A 15030-nucleotide genomic window follows, 5' to 3' on the forward strand; every position below is an offset into this window, starting at 1 on the left:
GTATTTTAATAGTCATTTCAAAAAGGATAAAAACAACTCAAGCAAAATTGTGACATTCAGAATAATTACAGCTGCAGCAGAATGGCGGCTTATCTCCTTTATAATAAGACAATTCAATCTCACATTTTAATTTCCATTAATAAACACAAATGATCTGGATATAGCAATCAGTTTTTCACTATGTTCAGCCCGTATCTTAGATCATTTGTGCTGGCCCCAATTTAAAATAAGTTGCTACTCTACAATATAATAGCTCTAAATCAGGGGATCCATTGGTGAGGCAAGGAATTCAATAATTTATAGCTTTAATCTGTTCACTGAGGTGTGTGGTCTATGACAGAAATTAAAAATGCAAGGAGAAATTATAGCCGAATATTTTAACTGCATTAGGAGTCATCTGATGAACAATTGTGATTGCATGCTCATTTCCAACAATAGAGGGCAAGTTGGTGTCACAGTATTCAAATCTCCATAGCGCCAATGTTCGTTTCTCCATTTGCCATCAAATGTCATTAGCCTGTTATAAAACAGAGATTTGATACATAGTGGTAATTGAGAGACTTGATCGCTTAAAAAAAGGGAATTCTGTAAAATGTATATGCATTATGCAGGCAATTATCTTTAATAGCTGTGAAATAAGGGAGCTGAAGGAAATGTTTAATTGTTGTGAAGAACACAGGCACTCCCAACAACACATTACTCTATACAGTACATACATTATATGGTTTATCTATTTCAGAAGACAGGAGACTCATGCAAATTTACAATGCTGGTAGCAAATGTTAATTCTTTATTTCAACTGGTAAAAAAGGTGCACGGATCATCTGTCTCAATGTCATTTTTTTTTCAAACGAAACACTAAGATTTTTTTTGTCTTAAAATATTTTACTTTTTTATACATGTAAGACATCATTGTTTCCAACCTGTCTACAGTTGTTGGGTTCATTTACAGAATCGGAGTCTAAACTGGTGATTTAACATTTATTAAAGTGCTTTTCTGTTATATCATTGCAACACAAAACATTTTTACATAGCAATACACTTTACAATTCAGCAAATGTGTTAACGTGTCTGGCTACCTGTTTAAAACAGCTGCATTTTTTTGCAGGTGTGTCACTGGAGTTAAAAATGACATTTTATCCATTAATTTGTTTTTGAAACAATATAATTGAAACTTGACATATCATATAAATAAATAGTAGTCATAGCCAGAGCTATTGCATGCAAACATCAGCAATTATGTTTTTAAGCAGTAATACATTTCATTACTGGTGATGCATTTGAGCAGGGTGCAAAGGTATAAGTTGGTGTATTATTTAACATTTTAGGATTCCGTCTAGCCAGTGTGTCCATGAATTGTTTAATTAAATGTTTTCAATGTCTTTATGCATACTACAGAACGCTACTGGAAAAATGGTTGAAATATCTGACCCGTTTTAAAAAAATCAATAACAACAAAATGGTACCAAAAATGAACAACCCCTACTCTTTGTCCATTTCTACATATTGTGAATGGTTCTCAGGTGATTTGCTGTGAGTTTTACTCAAGTGGAGTTTAACCGCATGGTTACTAGCAAATGTCCTACAGCAAAGCTTACATTTGAACTTAGCGTCAAAGTCATCCTCTGTTACTAGTGTCTCTGTCACCTGGAAACTGAGAGCCTTGGACAGTTCTGGCTCCTCTACCCTCGTCTGATGATCAATAGGCAGTTTGCACATATCTTTGATTTGGAACCCTAGATGGGATTCCAGATGGGAGATAAAAGCTGGTGGTGTCCTGAACTGGGAAGCACAGTCATTGCAATAGAAGATTGGATGGCCAGTGTCCATGCTCTTCAGAAATTTGGTCCCCCCTGTTTTCCTAAGTTGGTATTTCACATTGGCCAACCAGTGGCTGATGGTTGTCATGGACAGTCCGGTAAACTTGGAGATGTGCATTCGTTCTTGAGGACCAAGATCTGAGAGTAAGTACTTGCCCTCAGAAGTCAGAAAGAGGCTGGAGGCAAACTGGGCTTGGAGGATAAGAAGATGCCGGGGGTTCCAGTTGGACTGCCTTCCTTTTCGCTTGTGAACTGAGTAAACCTCTGCCGTCACATCCTCAAAGCGTCTCACATCAGTTTCCAGTTTCATGGTGGGTATCCTCGATGGCATGGAGGCTTTTGGTGTGGTGGCTTTAGGAAGAACTTTGACCATGTCAGCAATGTCAGAAAGTGCATATTTCTGCGGCATTGGGGCAGAGGGCCGTACATCGGATGAACTTGGTTCGTTAGATTTATATTTTGTCAGGTCAATTGGCTGATCACTGCTAGTAAACAGGAATGCATTGTTAACTTTGTTCCTAGCTGGGGTGGCATGCACCACTGCTTGTTTCTCCATACTCCTGTTTAGTTCAGAGAATATAAATTGGGATCGACCAGATATTTTACTATTTTCAGATCTTGAATTGGTCAGTTTATTTGCCTTGCCTAAATGATTGTTCAGAACGGACTGCAGGGCACTTAGAGGGTTTATGCCCAGTATTTCTGGGGTGTCATTGACAAGCTCCGAAGTAGTGCTTCGTCCATTGCTGGCAGGTGGGCTTGGTGTCTTGCCTCTGTCTGAGAAATCAGGACTCAACTTCCCTTTGATCACATCACTCCCTTCATTCAGACAACCTGCATCAGGCTTTGAAGAGGTAGAGGAATCGTCCTGACAATCGCTGTCATCATTTTCCACCAGATCAAACTTACTATTCTGACTTTCTTTACCATCACTAATGCCAACCTTTTCTTTTTTGATGTCTGCATCTTTAAACTGTTTCTGTCCCTGAGGAGTGTCAACTCGCCCAGCACTTTGAAAAAACTTCCCTTTTGGGGCAATCGGTCTCAGTTTGTGGTTAAATGTCTGCTTTAGCTGTATGGGGGGAGATGCTGAAAGGGGAGTACTGCTCTTGATGATTCCAGAGAGTTGATAGGCAGCATGAATACTGGGGTAAGCACTCCAGCTGGGGGTTCCAGTCTGAGCCTTGTTGATTGCAGAGGCCACCGTGTTGGCTAAAGACTTTAGGATGTCCCCTCCTCCACCTGGTGATCCCTGTTGCTCCAGGTCCTCCTCGCGGAGATAAGGATATTTCGGTGCCCCTTCTCCTGCTTTCGGATCGTCATCCTCTGCCTTATTGTCTTTCACTCCACTTTCTTCCATTTTCTCCAATGTGCCTTCTTCCTTATGGCTATTTTTCTCACCATCCCCTGCGGAGGCTTTTGGAAATATTTTATCGCTTTCAGTATCATTACCAAGAGGCTCGGCTAACACCTGCATCTTTTCTATAGCCAAGGGATCGAGGGCTAACTGTTTCCCCTTCTTAGAGGCGGAGTTTGTAACTTTGATGAAATGTCCAGTCACCATCATATGAGTGGTGAGCTGTTGCAGGGTGTCATGTGAGCTCCCACATTCCATGCATTTTAGAATCTGAGACTTGCATGTCTCAAACTGCCAAGTGTAGCTGGCTCCATTCTGATAACCATAACGATTATTGTTGGCATTTGAAATAGCTGCGGCTCGTTGGGCTTCACTGTAGCCAGCTAACCCTGTGGTAGAATCAGGAGAACAAGGTCTGTTGGCTTCGTAGGCCCGTTTCTTTGCTGGTGGGAGTAATTTGGGTGAAAGTACAGGCATAGGTTCTTTCAAAGGCACTTTTTGGTAATGCTTAGTCTTTATCATATGGACACTCAGGTCTTGGAGGGATTCAAAAGAATGGCCACAGAACATACACTTTAGAACTTTCTGTGCATCCTCTTTCCCTTCCATGTCTTGCAAATGTCTTTTTCTTGATTTGGAGGACGACATGGAGGCGTTGCTTGGTTTGTTGTGGTTGTTGTCCTGGTAATGTCCGCTCTTGTTCATGTGAACAGTTAAATCCACAATGGAGTCGTAGGCAGCACTGCAGTCCTTACACTTGAACCGACTGGCTCCCGTGAACACTGTCCCGCCTGCTTTGCTGCTTTGTCTGTAGAGGTGAACTGAGCTGAAGAGGTTGGGTTTAGACATTGGCTTTGGGGAATGTGTTTGCTGGAAGGTTTTTGAGAGGGCGTCCTGATGCCAGTCAAATTCACTCTTGGTGCTACCATTGGTGCTGTCGCAATTGGCTTTGCTGGGGGTTTTGCCAATTTTCAAGTCCATTCCAATCCCTGTCCAGTAGGAATCTGAGAGGAAATTTGCATATGCAGCTCTCATTTTCTCCAGGCTGCTATGCATTTCGTCCTTGTGTTTTGAACCACTGCTCTCCTCATCTTTCTGACTTGCTGGTGGTGAGGACGTTTTGAAGTCTGAAAGTGAGAGCCTATCGCTAGCTTCGCTAAGACGGGACTCCAACTCAGCCTCTTGATTGGAAAGGACACTGACAGGGGAATTCTGGTAGCTGTAGCTTATGCTGCTTTTATTGTCCAGCTCTTTGTCCTCTGAGGCCTTGGGACTCATCTTCTCCGAACCCTCTTCTTCAGTTGGAATGTCATTCTCTCCATCATTCTCAGGAATGGTCTCTCGCATGATGCCATCTTCATCTGGCTGGTATACTAAAAGAGGGAAAAGGAAAGAGAACAGAGATTAAATTGTGCTGGCATTTTTCATTACTCTTTCCACGAGCCCTTTGTTTAGGCTGGGACTAATTAATAGTTGCAATCAATACTACAATCACTAACATTTTAAAAATTATTTTCTCAGAAAAACTGCAAAATTCACGAAAAGGTGCATAATGCAGTCCAGAGTTACTACAGAAGATCAGCATTATCGATGGACATATTCCTGGACTAACAAACTGCCAGTGGTCAAATGGTTCCTTGTGATTCTCAGTGGACACTGACTTAGTGCACAGTCAAAGGTTAGCTTGTTTCATGTTAAGATGTTTACGACAACCGTTTGACCAGTGACTGGAAAATGCAGTTGATTTCTCCTGGGGTTTCGCAAGTGTTATTGCAAATGGCCTATTCCAAAATGATTATGGGTGTCTCAAAAACTGGAATGAACTTGAAATGAAAATGATATTTAAGCATTCTATCTGTGAAAATATGTTGTCTTGCTTGGATCCATCAGACTGCGTTGTAGCAAATTATACATACTGATAGATATTCTTTTATCTGACAAGTGTTCTAATAATAAATAAAGAAGGCTGAGCCTTGCAAGATGAGTTTCCTTAAATGTCATACCTCAAATATACATTATCTCAATTTAAATGGTCTGAGAGTGTCTGTGACAAAGTCTCTGTCGACAGATACAGTACTGTACATGTTACTGATTAATGCAAATGAAAAATCTAATATTGTGAATAATTAAATTATATTGTTAATCACAGCATAGAAACTGGGAAATGTTAGAAAATAGATTTACTTGGTATAACTAGATAATTATCTAATATTTCAAAAGATTATAGGCAGATCTGTCACATTGTCAAATAGTTCTTGACAGTTTCATAAACATAAATTATCTACTTCATTATTCACCTGTTTGTTCACACGCATAGGGCACAAATGTTTTTGCATCAATTAAACGATAATTAAAACAACAGTATTTCTAATTGACAAATGTACCATTGTCTAATTTGTAATACATGTGATACAGCATGATTTTCTGTTTTGATTTGGCTGGTGGATCCTTAAAAATAGAAACAGCTCAATACAATCAAACTATTCTCCTTTGATTAAACAGCCTCTAAAATCATTACATTGCACAAACTACTTCAGCAATGGTCACAAACACTTTTGAAGACAAATCTTGCACTTTGTCAGATCTCTCATAATATAATCTGATATGTCCTCTATGAATTCATATCAGAAAATGTGCATTTTGGGAAGTTATGGCAGACGTGCTTTCAGTTAAATATGAATAGGACATAACGGCCTTGTCCAGGCACTTATGCATTTCATGTGAGTTATATTTCTCCTTTGAGTTATGGGCACTCTATGGAGTGTAATGCTGGATGGGAGGAGCACTCAAGAGTGCAACAGTACTGTAGCAGTACGGCTCATATAATGTAGAATGTCCTCCTTTGCATTCGGAAAATAAGACTTTTGTATCAATATTTCACAAGTGCCTCAGGAGAAACCCTGGAGGTGAACTCATCGTCAGCTAATGGATGAAGATGGAGACGGGACTCAGGTTTTAAAACTAACATGGAGAATGGGGCCTCTGTGAACAAGGAAATTCCCCAATGTGCTGTGACCCTGATCTACCGCAAGAGAGATTTCTAGACTGGCCAACAGAGTTCACTGATGGCCTCTAAAACAGGCTCTTCCTCCCCTTCCAGGTTGAAGAGGGAGTGAATGTTGTCAGAGAACAGATGCATGTTTTATTGATAGTTATGTATATACACTGAACAAAATTTTAACGCAACACGTTTGTTTTAGCCCCCATTTATTATGAGCTGAACTCAAAGATCTAACACAAAAGGCCTATTTCTCTCAAATATTGTTCACAAATCTGTCTAAATCTTTGTTAGTGAGCACTTCTCCTTTTGCAGAGATAATCCATCAACCTCACAGGTGTGGCATATCAAGATGCTGATTAGACAGCATGATTATTGCACAGGTGTGCCTAAGGCTGGCCACAATAAAAGGCCACTCTAAAATGTGCAGTTCTATTGCCACAGATGTCGCAAGTTTTGAGGGAGCGTGCAATTGGCTGCAGGAATGTCCACCAGAGCTATTGCCTGTGAATTTAATGTTTATTTCTCTACCATAAGCTGTCTCCAAAGGTGTTTCAGAGAATTTGGCAGTACATCCAACCTGCCTCACAACCACAGACCACGTGTAACCACACCAGCCCAGGACCTCCACATCCAGCATCTTCACCTCCAAGATCTTCTGAGACCAGCCACCCAGACAGCTGCTGCAACAATCGGTTTGCAGAACCAAAGAAATTCTGCACAAACTGTCAGAAAGCGTCTCAGGGAAGCACACATGCATGCTCGTCGTCCTCATCGGGGTATCGACATGACTGCAGTTCATCGTCGTAACTGACTTGAGTGAGCAAATTCGATGGCGTCTGGCACTTTGGAGAGGTGTTCTCTTCATGGATGAATCCCGGTTTACACTGTACAGGGTAGATGGCAGACAGAGTGTATGGCGTCGTGTGGGTGAGCGGTTTGCTGATGTCAACGTTGTGGATCGAGTGGCCCATGGTGGCGGTGGGGTTATGGTATGGGCAGGGGTGTGTTATGGACAACGACCTGTGTGATGCCTCACCTGGCATCACACAGGTAGCTAGGAAAAACTCCCTAAGAAGGCCAAAATTTAGGAAGAAACCTAGAGAGGACCCAGGCTCAGAGGGGTGACCAGTCCTCTTCTGGCTGTGCCGGGTGAGATATTAAGAGTCCAATTGGAATAATAAATAAGTTTCTCTGGGCTAAATCCAGTCTGTTTGATTCTAGACTAGGTCAAAAGTATGACCAGGTGGACAAGGACAGGCACAGCAACGGGCCCCCCAAACCAGGTACTCCGCAAGTGTGGACCAGGACCTCATCTCCTCCTAAAATGTAAAACTGGAGGAGACTGAGAAAAGTTAGAAAGTGCATTCCTCATATCCCCCAGCACAATAATATGGCAGCGTAACACCTTGTAACTGAGACGAGGGGGTCCGGCGACACTGTGGCCCTACCCGGGGGAGGCCCCGGACAGGGCCCAACAGGCAGGAAATCAATCCACCCACATTGCCAGGCGTCAACCAAAGGGACACCCACCAACCGCAAACATAGACAATGTCTTAGATCTTGGAGTTCAGCTCATGATAATTTTGTTCAGTGTAGTTTATCAAGGGGAAGAAATCAGAAATGCTATCAGCCATGACAAGCTTCCAGGTCACGTCCACTTTTTTGAATGTCTTGAGACTATGGAGATGAGTTGAAATTAGAGTTGAATTGGATGATAATTGATTGAGAAATATGCATATTTTTTGTAACAATTCAATGATAATGTCAGACATTTTAGCAATCAAGGGAATTTTTTTGTACTTTAATTATTATAATAACAGAGCTGTATGAAGGAGGGCCAGATACTGTGGGGAGAACAAGTATTTGATAACCTGCAAAATCGGCAGTGTTTCCTACTTACAAAACATGTAGAGGTCTGTATTTTTATCACAGGTACACTTCAACTGTGAAAGATCACATTGTATGATTTTTAAATAATTAATTTGCATTTTATTGCATATCAAATACTTGTTATCAGCACTGTAGGTATGTCATAGGAGACAGTGAAGAAGAACACAGACCGGTGGCTGAGCCGAGGCTAAAAGTCCATCGCCAGGGGGCAATTGTGGTCCAGTGTCGGCAGCTTAGAACGCAATACCAAACTCCAGCACACAGGGGACATTTTAAGGATTTTAAGGATGTCCAGGGGACCATAACATAACATCTTGACTTGTTTTTGTTTCATGGTATGAGACTAGAGATCTTAAGAAAACCACCAATAAAAATAATAATGAAGCTATATTTGGCTAATTCACTTAATGTGCTAGTTGTGTTTTTGGTGTTTTATAAAAAAACATTTGCTAATGGATTATTGCTGGTTGGATAAACTAGTACCATACGGACGCTAGCTAGTGGAAGTTGATGTCATCTTGTCTATAGCGTAATGCAGTTGACAGTTGGCCATAACATGAAAAGGTCTTGGTGAAGACATTAATACAAGCATTGCAATAAAAAAATGTACACACCAGTTACCCAGCCTGTAAAGGCTTATTTTCACGGGTGGCAACAAGCAGATTCTGGATATATCCCTCTTTCGGGTAAGCATGCGTGGTGTTTCCATGGTTTTAGATGAACTCTGACTTGATCTTTGGACTTTCATCGGAATAATGGAGCTGCCATTACCTTTTATATCCATCCATGAGTCACATTTACTTAATTATTGGACACAGAAGTCAGAAGAAAGGCGGTAATAACCCTACATTCTGTATACTGGTGATAGAACAAAACAGCTTTTCTTCTTCATTGGATATTTCATGCAGATAAAAAACCTTACAAACAAATTAATGGATTAGGAATTTAGCATTAATAAATATTGAACTAAGAGACACTTACAGCTATCATACATAAATAGGGCATGCTGACACGCATCTGATAAATTATTTCATGGCAATTAGATGATACAATTTACCATGTTTAAGAAGCTTTAACTGCACTGTGCGAAGAGACCACTAACAAATCCAGTTTTACCATTACCAACAACAGTAAAGCATAGTCAAGTCATACATAATTTTAAGGAAATATGAGCTAAAGGGTAAATAATGTGAATACAGATATTCAGCTTACAGATATCCAGTATTTTCAGATGGAATTGACACTAAAATGAATAGTGGAATTTCTTACTACTACATAGTACATCAAAAGCAGCAATTAACCTTTGGCGGAGTCATTCCAAGATAAACATCTGCTTCCCCTTCTCGCACGCCCTCCATTCTGCCAGCCCACGGTCCATGTCAAGCAGCGTGACTCTTTAATACCAGATCAAATGCAAGGGCAGTTCCTACTATCTTTCTAGTCTACAAGAGCGCTGTGACATCGAGTTAGTACATGTGACAATGCAACAATAGCGGTTATTTAGTCGCAATAGCATGGTAATATTAAGTTGATTGTTTGACAGTTGTAATGCTAATAGGCCTGCTGAGAAACGCCTGAGTCTGTTAAGTCCATTCATTCTTAGAAAACAAGACGCTGACACGCCAGTGCTGAGATTTAGCATGTCATAAACCCCCGCAAAAGCCTCCAATCTGTGTCACTACAAATCTATATCTTTAGACAGGAATATGCAAAGGTCGAAAAACCTAGGGTGTCCATCATAAGTCAGTGACTTGAAGTGTTTATAACATTAATCTGTATGAACAGACTCCTGGCACAACAAGGCCTGAGCATCCAGGAGCAGCGGCCAAGTTCTGAGCCAAGTCAATCTCCCCCAGTGTTCAGAACACAGCAGACTGCATGGCCAGTGGTACAGTAGGTCTAGTAGTAGTTGAGGGATTCATATTTTTCAGTCACACAGAAATTAGCTTTACTCTGTCCAACGGGATTTTCCACAACCGATCACTCCTTATCCCCTTAATAGCTTACCTCTAAGGCTGAGCAGGGTTGACCCCTGGATGGGAGACCAGAAACAACTGGATGTTGGAGGGGCAACATAAAGATCCCAATACACCCGGACAAGGACTGGAGACCGAGCCCTGTGTAGGGGGCCGTTTCTTTGTGAACAGCCCTTTCTCTATGTGGTCAATCAAGGTCAAATAGCCTTTTTCTGTATGATGTGGGTGTTCACTTGTGAGTCCTGACTTCATTTCCAATCAGACTATCATACAAACATGGCTAACTGATCCCAGCTTCCAATTTCTCCCCTCTCCTTCCCCTGTAACTAATCCCCAAGTTGCTGCTATCACCAATTAACACTTACCTGGTAAACCATTATAACAAACAATATCAAGAATATTACCAAATTTGCTTAGATTTTTCACATTTCATAAAAAACATATTTCCCTTAAACACAGGACATTTACAGAAATTAGGTCTTATTAAGTGAGCCTACAGCATATGTTCCCGGTGAGAGTATTAGATTTTCACTACTAGCCTCTTAGCATTACATTTTATAATGGCAAAGATATCAACATTTATCCCATGGAAGGTCAACATTTTCCTCATTAAAGTGACAAGGCGAAGAGAGTGAGCAGCCTGAGGGGTTTAGCTAATGGACAGCTGCCTGCAATACTCTGTGATACCCTGCCCGCACCAGGTAACACTATCTTCACTGAAGATTGGGTAATTCATAGGTGCCAGTGACAGGTCCGCATGTCTGTGCCACTTTCCCTAACTGCTCTCTGGTTGTCTCAAGCTACAGTTTTCGCTGCTCACAAATCAATATTTCTTTTTACTTCTCATTGATTGCCTGGCGGTGGGACCGACCTAAGCAGGACTGTTATGACATTTCTAGATTTCCCCCTGTCCTTGGACCAATCAATTACACGCATATGGCAATCAAAACCTCTTTGCAAAATGAACCTGCTCCGTGACATTTACATCTCCCGGATTTATGTCATGCTAAATAGAAAAAAAAAAATATATATATCTACAAAAAATAAAACACAGCAGGCTCTAGCGCCTTCAGTGGTATTCTATGTAAACCTGCGGCTTCTACACAACAAAGCAGATCAGCAACCCACCGCGTCCTGTGGAACAGCAATGAAGAGCATGGCGCTAGCAACGCCGCGGTTCTGAGTTTGATCCACCAGGGGGCGAGACCCTTTGGATGAGATCCTCTGCCTGCTTACTTACATGTACAATTCAGTCATATTTTAAAAGTGGTAGGTTAATCTTCAGTTGCACACCTCATTGGGAAGGGACGGCCCCTCCTACAGACAGGATGTGGTGGGAGGACAAAGATCAATCAAAACTACACTACCGTCGTTGTGTTCATAGGGCCTGCCAGATGTCCACGCATTCTGGGGGTTAGTCGTCACCATATTCATTATTAACTTCTGCTGGATCTAATCACAGTATACGGCAATCACAAAAAACTGCCTAAGCTACACATGCCTGGGATTAAATATTTTACCAGAGATAGTCAGGTAAGGTGTACAGTGTGCTGATTATCAAGATCAATCTAGGAGCAGGATTCATGGCTGATATTGTATTAGTTAATTCTTAATCCAAGACTATGCTTTATGCAACCTACTCAGAAACTTTTCATAGCAACATTTTATTGACCTTTGGGCTAAACACAAAATACCTCAGTGAGTTTTAAAAATTCTTATCAGACCTTATTGTCATGGGTGACAATATCTTATCAAACCTTGTTTTCGGGTGTAATACCTTATATGCAGTGTTACAACTGAAAATAAAAAACAAATACACAACTTGAAACTAGCTCCCTGCCAGAGCCCTAAAACGAGCCAACAAAAGAAACTGCAATAGCACTCCAACAAGTTGGAAATATTTAGACTAGCCTGGGAAGACAGTAAAGTGCAGTATTAAAAACTGCTCACATCTGCAGAGACTGCACTTGTGAAATTGGTAAATTACCTTGGAATGGTGTCAGACTAAGGCTCTGCGTCTGTCCATGTGCATCTTGACCTTAGTGCTGCCTTCTACACCATTGATCACTCCCTCTTTATGAGAGATTGGAAACCCATATTGGTTTAATGTACATGGACACATTCTTGCCTGGTTTAGATCCAATCTATCAGAAAGATACAGTTCTCAAAAGATACAGTTGCTCAAAAGTTTGCATACACTTGGGGAATTAGCAATACATATACCATTTGTAAAGAAAACATGAATGAGCAGGCAAAACACGTCTTTTATTTCTTATGGGGATTCACATTCAACTGTAGGTCATAACAGAATGGCACAATCATAAAACAAAACATGGCAATAAAGAAAAAAAATGAAATGACCCTTGTTCAAAAGTCTGCATACCCTTTGTTCACTCTCATTGATGCTAAAGGGGGCAATACACAGTATTAAGAACTGTCTTTTGTAATAGTTGTCTATGAGGCCCCGAATTCTTGCAGGTGGTACAGCTGCCCATTCGTTTTGGCAAAATGCCTCCAGTTCATGCAAAGTCTTTGGTTGTCTTGCATGAACCGCACGTTTGAGATCTCCCCAAAGTGGCTCCATGATATTTAGGTCAGGAGACTGTCATGGCCACTCCTGATCCTTCAACTTTTTCTGCTGTAACCACTGGAGGGTCTACTTGGCCTTGTGCTTAGGGTCATTGTCGTGCTGGAAAGTCCAAGAATGTCCCATGCGCAGATTTCATGTAGAAGAATGCAAATTGCCTGCCAGGATTTTATGATAACATGCTACATTCATCTTGCCATCAATTTTCTCAAGATTCTCTGTGCCTTTAGAGCTCCCCCCCAAAAAAATCAGTGAGCCACCACCATGCTTCACAGTGGGGATGGTATTCTGTTCACTATAAGCCTTGTTGACCCCTCTCCAAACAGCGCTAATGGTTGTGACCATAAAGCTCTATTTTGGTCTTGTCACTCCAAATTACAGTGTGCCAGAAGCTGTGAGGCGTGTCAAGGTGTTGTCAGGCATATTGTAACCAGGCTTTTTTGTGGCATTGCTACAGTAAAGGCTTCTTTCTGACAACTAGCAGCCTGTATTTCTCCTGATGTTACCTGTGGGTTTTTCTTTGTATCCCGAACAATTCTTCTGGCAGTTTTTGCTGAAATCTTTCTTGGTTTACCGGACCTTGGCTTGGTATCAAGAGATTAGAATTTGCAAGGCTTTGGATATATCTTTATATCCTTTTCCATCTTTCTATTGTTCCATTACCTTGTTATGCAGGTTTTTTGACAGTTATTATCTGCTCCCCATGGCTCAGTATCTAGCCTACTCAGCGCATCCACGTGAGAGCTAACAAATGAATTGACTATTAATACAAAGACACTAATTGCCATTTAAAAAGCCACATGTGTGGGAAATTCACCTTAAATTGCCATTTTCACCTGTGTGTCACCTTGTGTGTCTGTAACAAGGCCAAACATGTAAACATTTGATCAGGGCCATTTGGGGGATTTCTATTATCATTATGATTTAAAAAGGAGTCAAACAACTATGTGATAATAAATGGCTTCATATGATCACTATCCTTAAATAAAATCGTTTTTCTTGCATGATCAGTTATATTTTCAAAATCAATGCCAAAATGTCACAATTTCTGCCAGGGTATGCAAACTTATGAGCACAATCGCATCAGTTTGTGTGTGTTGATTGTTTGCTATGGGCAGGGCCACTGTGTCTCTGGATCCCACCGTCTCAGTCCCTAGTGATTTTTACACGGTTTGTGTCAGGGAACTAAGTCCATATTCCAAGCCCTTGGACTACCTATCCTGGTGACTCCTGGCTGTCCCTCTCCAGAGTTTTGTTCCAGATCTATATAGTAGCTTCTGCCTGATGATTACTGCTTTCACAGCACACCTATTGACCCTCTGTTCATCTGAAAAGGCAAACATATTGTGAAAAAAAAGGTGGAAAACGAAAGTTTTTAGTGAGGAACAGAAGCGTTCAATTTGCAGTGGTCTCTTAACTTTAACTCTTCTGTTCCACACTCAAAACCTTCCTTGTTGACTTTTTTGGAAAGGAAAGAAAAAGGTGCAGTGGTCTCTTAATTTTTTCTGGAGCTGTATATTAAAACAGACTGTTTTATTTGATTAAGAAGAGCTACTTATTTTCTAAGACATTCTACCCAAACTCAGGAATTGCATGCATTATCATTGCCCTTATAACATTATCTGGTTCTTTTAGCTACACCTCCAGTCATAGTCACACACAGAACAGCTGTACTACCAGCAACAATTAGATCTAGTAAATGAAAGCAGTAATACAGTGGTTTGAATTCTATAAATGAAGGGAAAAACCCATTTACCTTTCCACAAAGTGGTTATGTTAAGATCTCTCTGAGGGCTTTGCTGCAGTGCAAAACCATACGACTGAAAGATTAGTGTTAATTTTTGTATGCATGAAAGGGATGTTACTTAAAGCGCATTACTTACTTCACTAAACAGTGGTTATTCATGCAGATAAATGCCTTGCTTTCATACACCCTCACATTAAATATTTTATAGATTAATATAATCAAATAGAAAACCTCGCCATTTAAAAAAATACAATGTGGACCACGTTGAGGAAGGCAGATTGTGAATTCTGCAAAAGACAGCATGATGTACAGTACATAGACGTACGGACCAAGACCCAGATTAATATGATAGGATCACCAATATGACACCATATCCTTCCATCTGGCTGCTCATTTGTGCAAAAATTATCACAATAATGATGGCAATTAATCAAAACAATGTTTTCACAACCAACTGATAAATGAAGGTAAAACACTGAATACCTCAGGAAGTAGCCTACACTAATGACACACAATCCTGAAAAAGGGTACATTAAGTATGTTTCAAAAGTTTTGGGGGAGATTTCATCAGTTCGATTGGAGGATTTTCTGTACAAAAGACAAACGTCGGCATTCCTCATTGTGTCCCTGTCTCTCCATCGATACTAATCAC

At 40.8% G+C, this 15030-nt stretch overlaps 1 protein-coding gene across 1 annotated transcript in view; it reads right to left on the reverse strand.

The window, feature by feature from the left end:
* Positions 1–622: 622 nt before the first annotated feature.
* LOC105013569 (teashirt homolog 2) overlaps positions 623–15030 on the reverse strand; it is a 45046-nt gene continuing 30638 nt past the window's right edge. Inside the window, exon 2 of the mRNA XM_010875150.4 lies at positions 623–4550. Within this exon, the coding sequence (XP_010873452.2) occupies positions 1483–4550 (3068 nt within the window). The 3' untranslated portion in view covers positions 623–1482. The remainder of the gene's footprint in view (positions 4551–15030) is intronic.

This window comes from Esox lucius, chromosome 12 (assembly GCF_011004845.1).
Source record: "Esox lucius isolate fEsoLuc1 chromosome 12, fEsoLuc1.pri, whole genome shotgun sequence".
Classification (NCBI taxonomy): domain Eukaryota; kingdom Metazoa; phylum Chordata; class Actinopteri; order Esociformes; family Esocidae; genus Esox; species Esox lucius.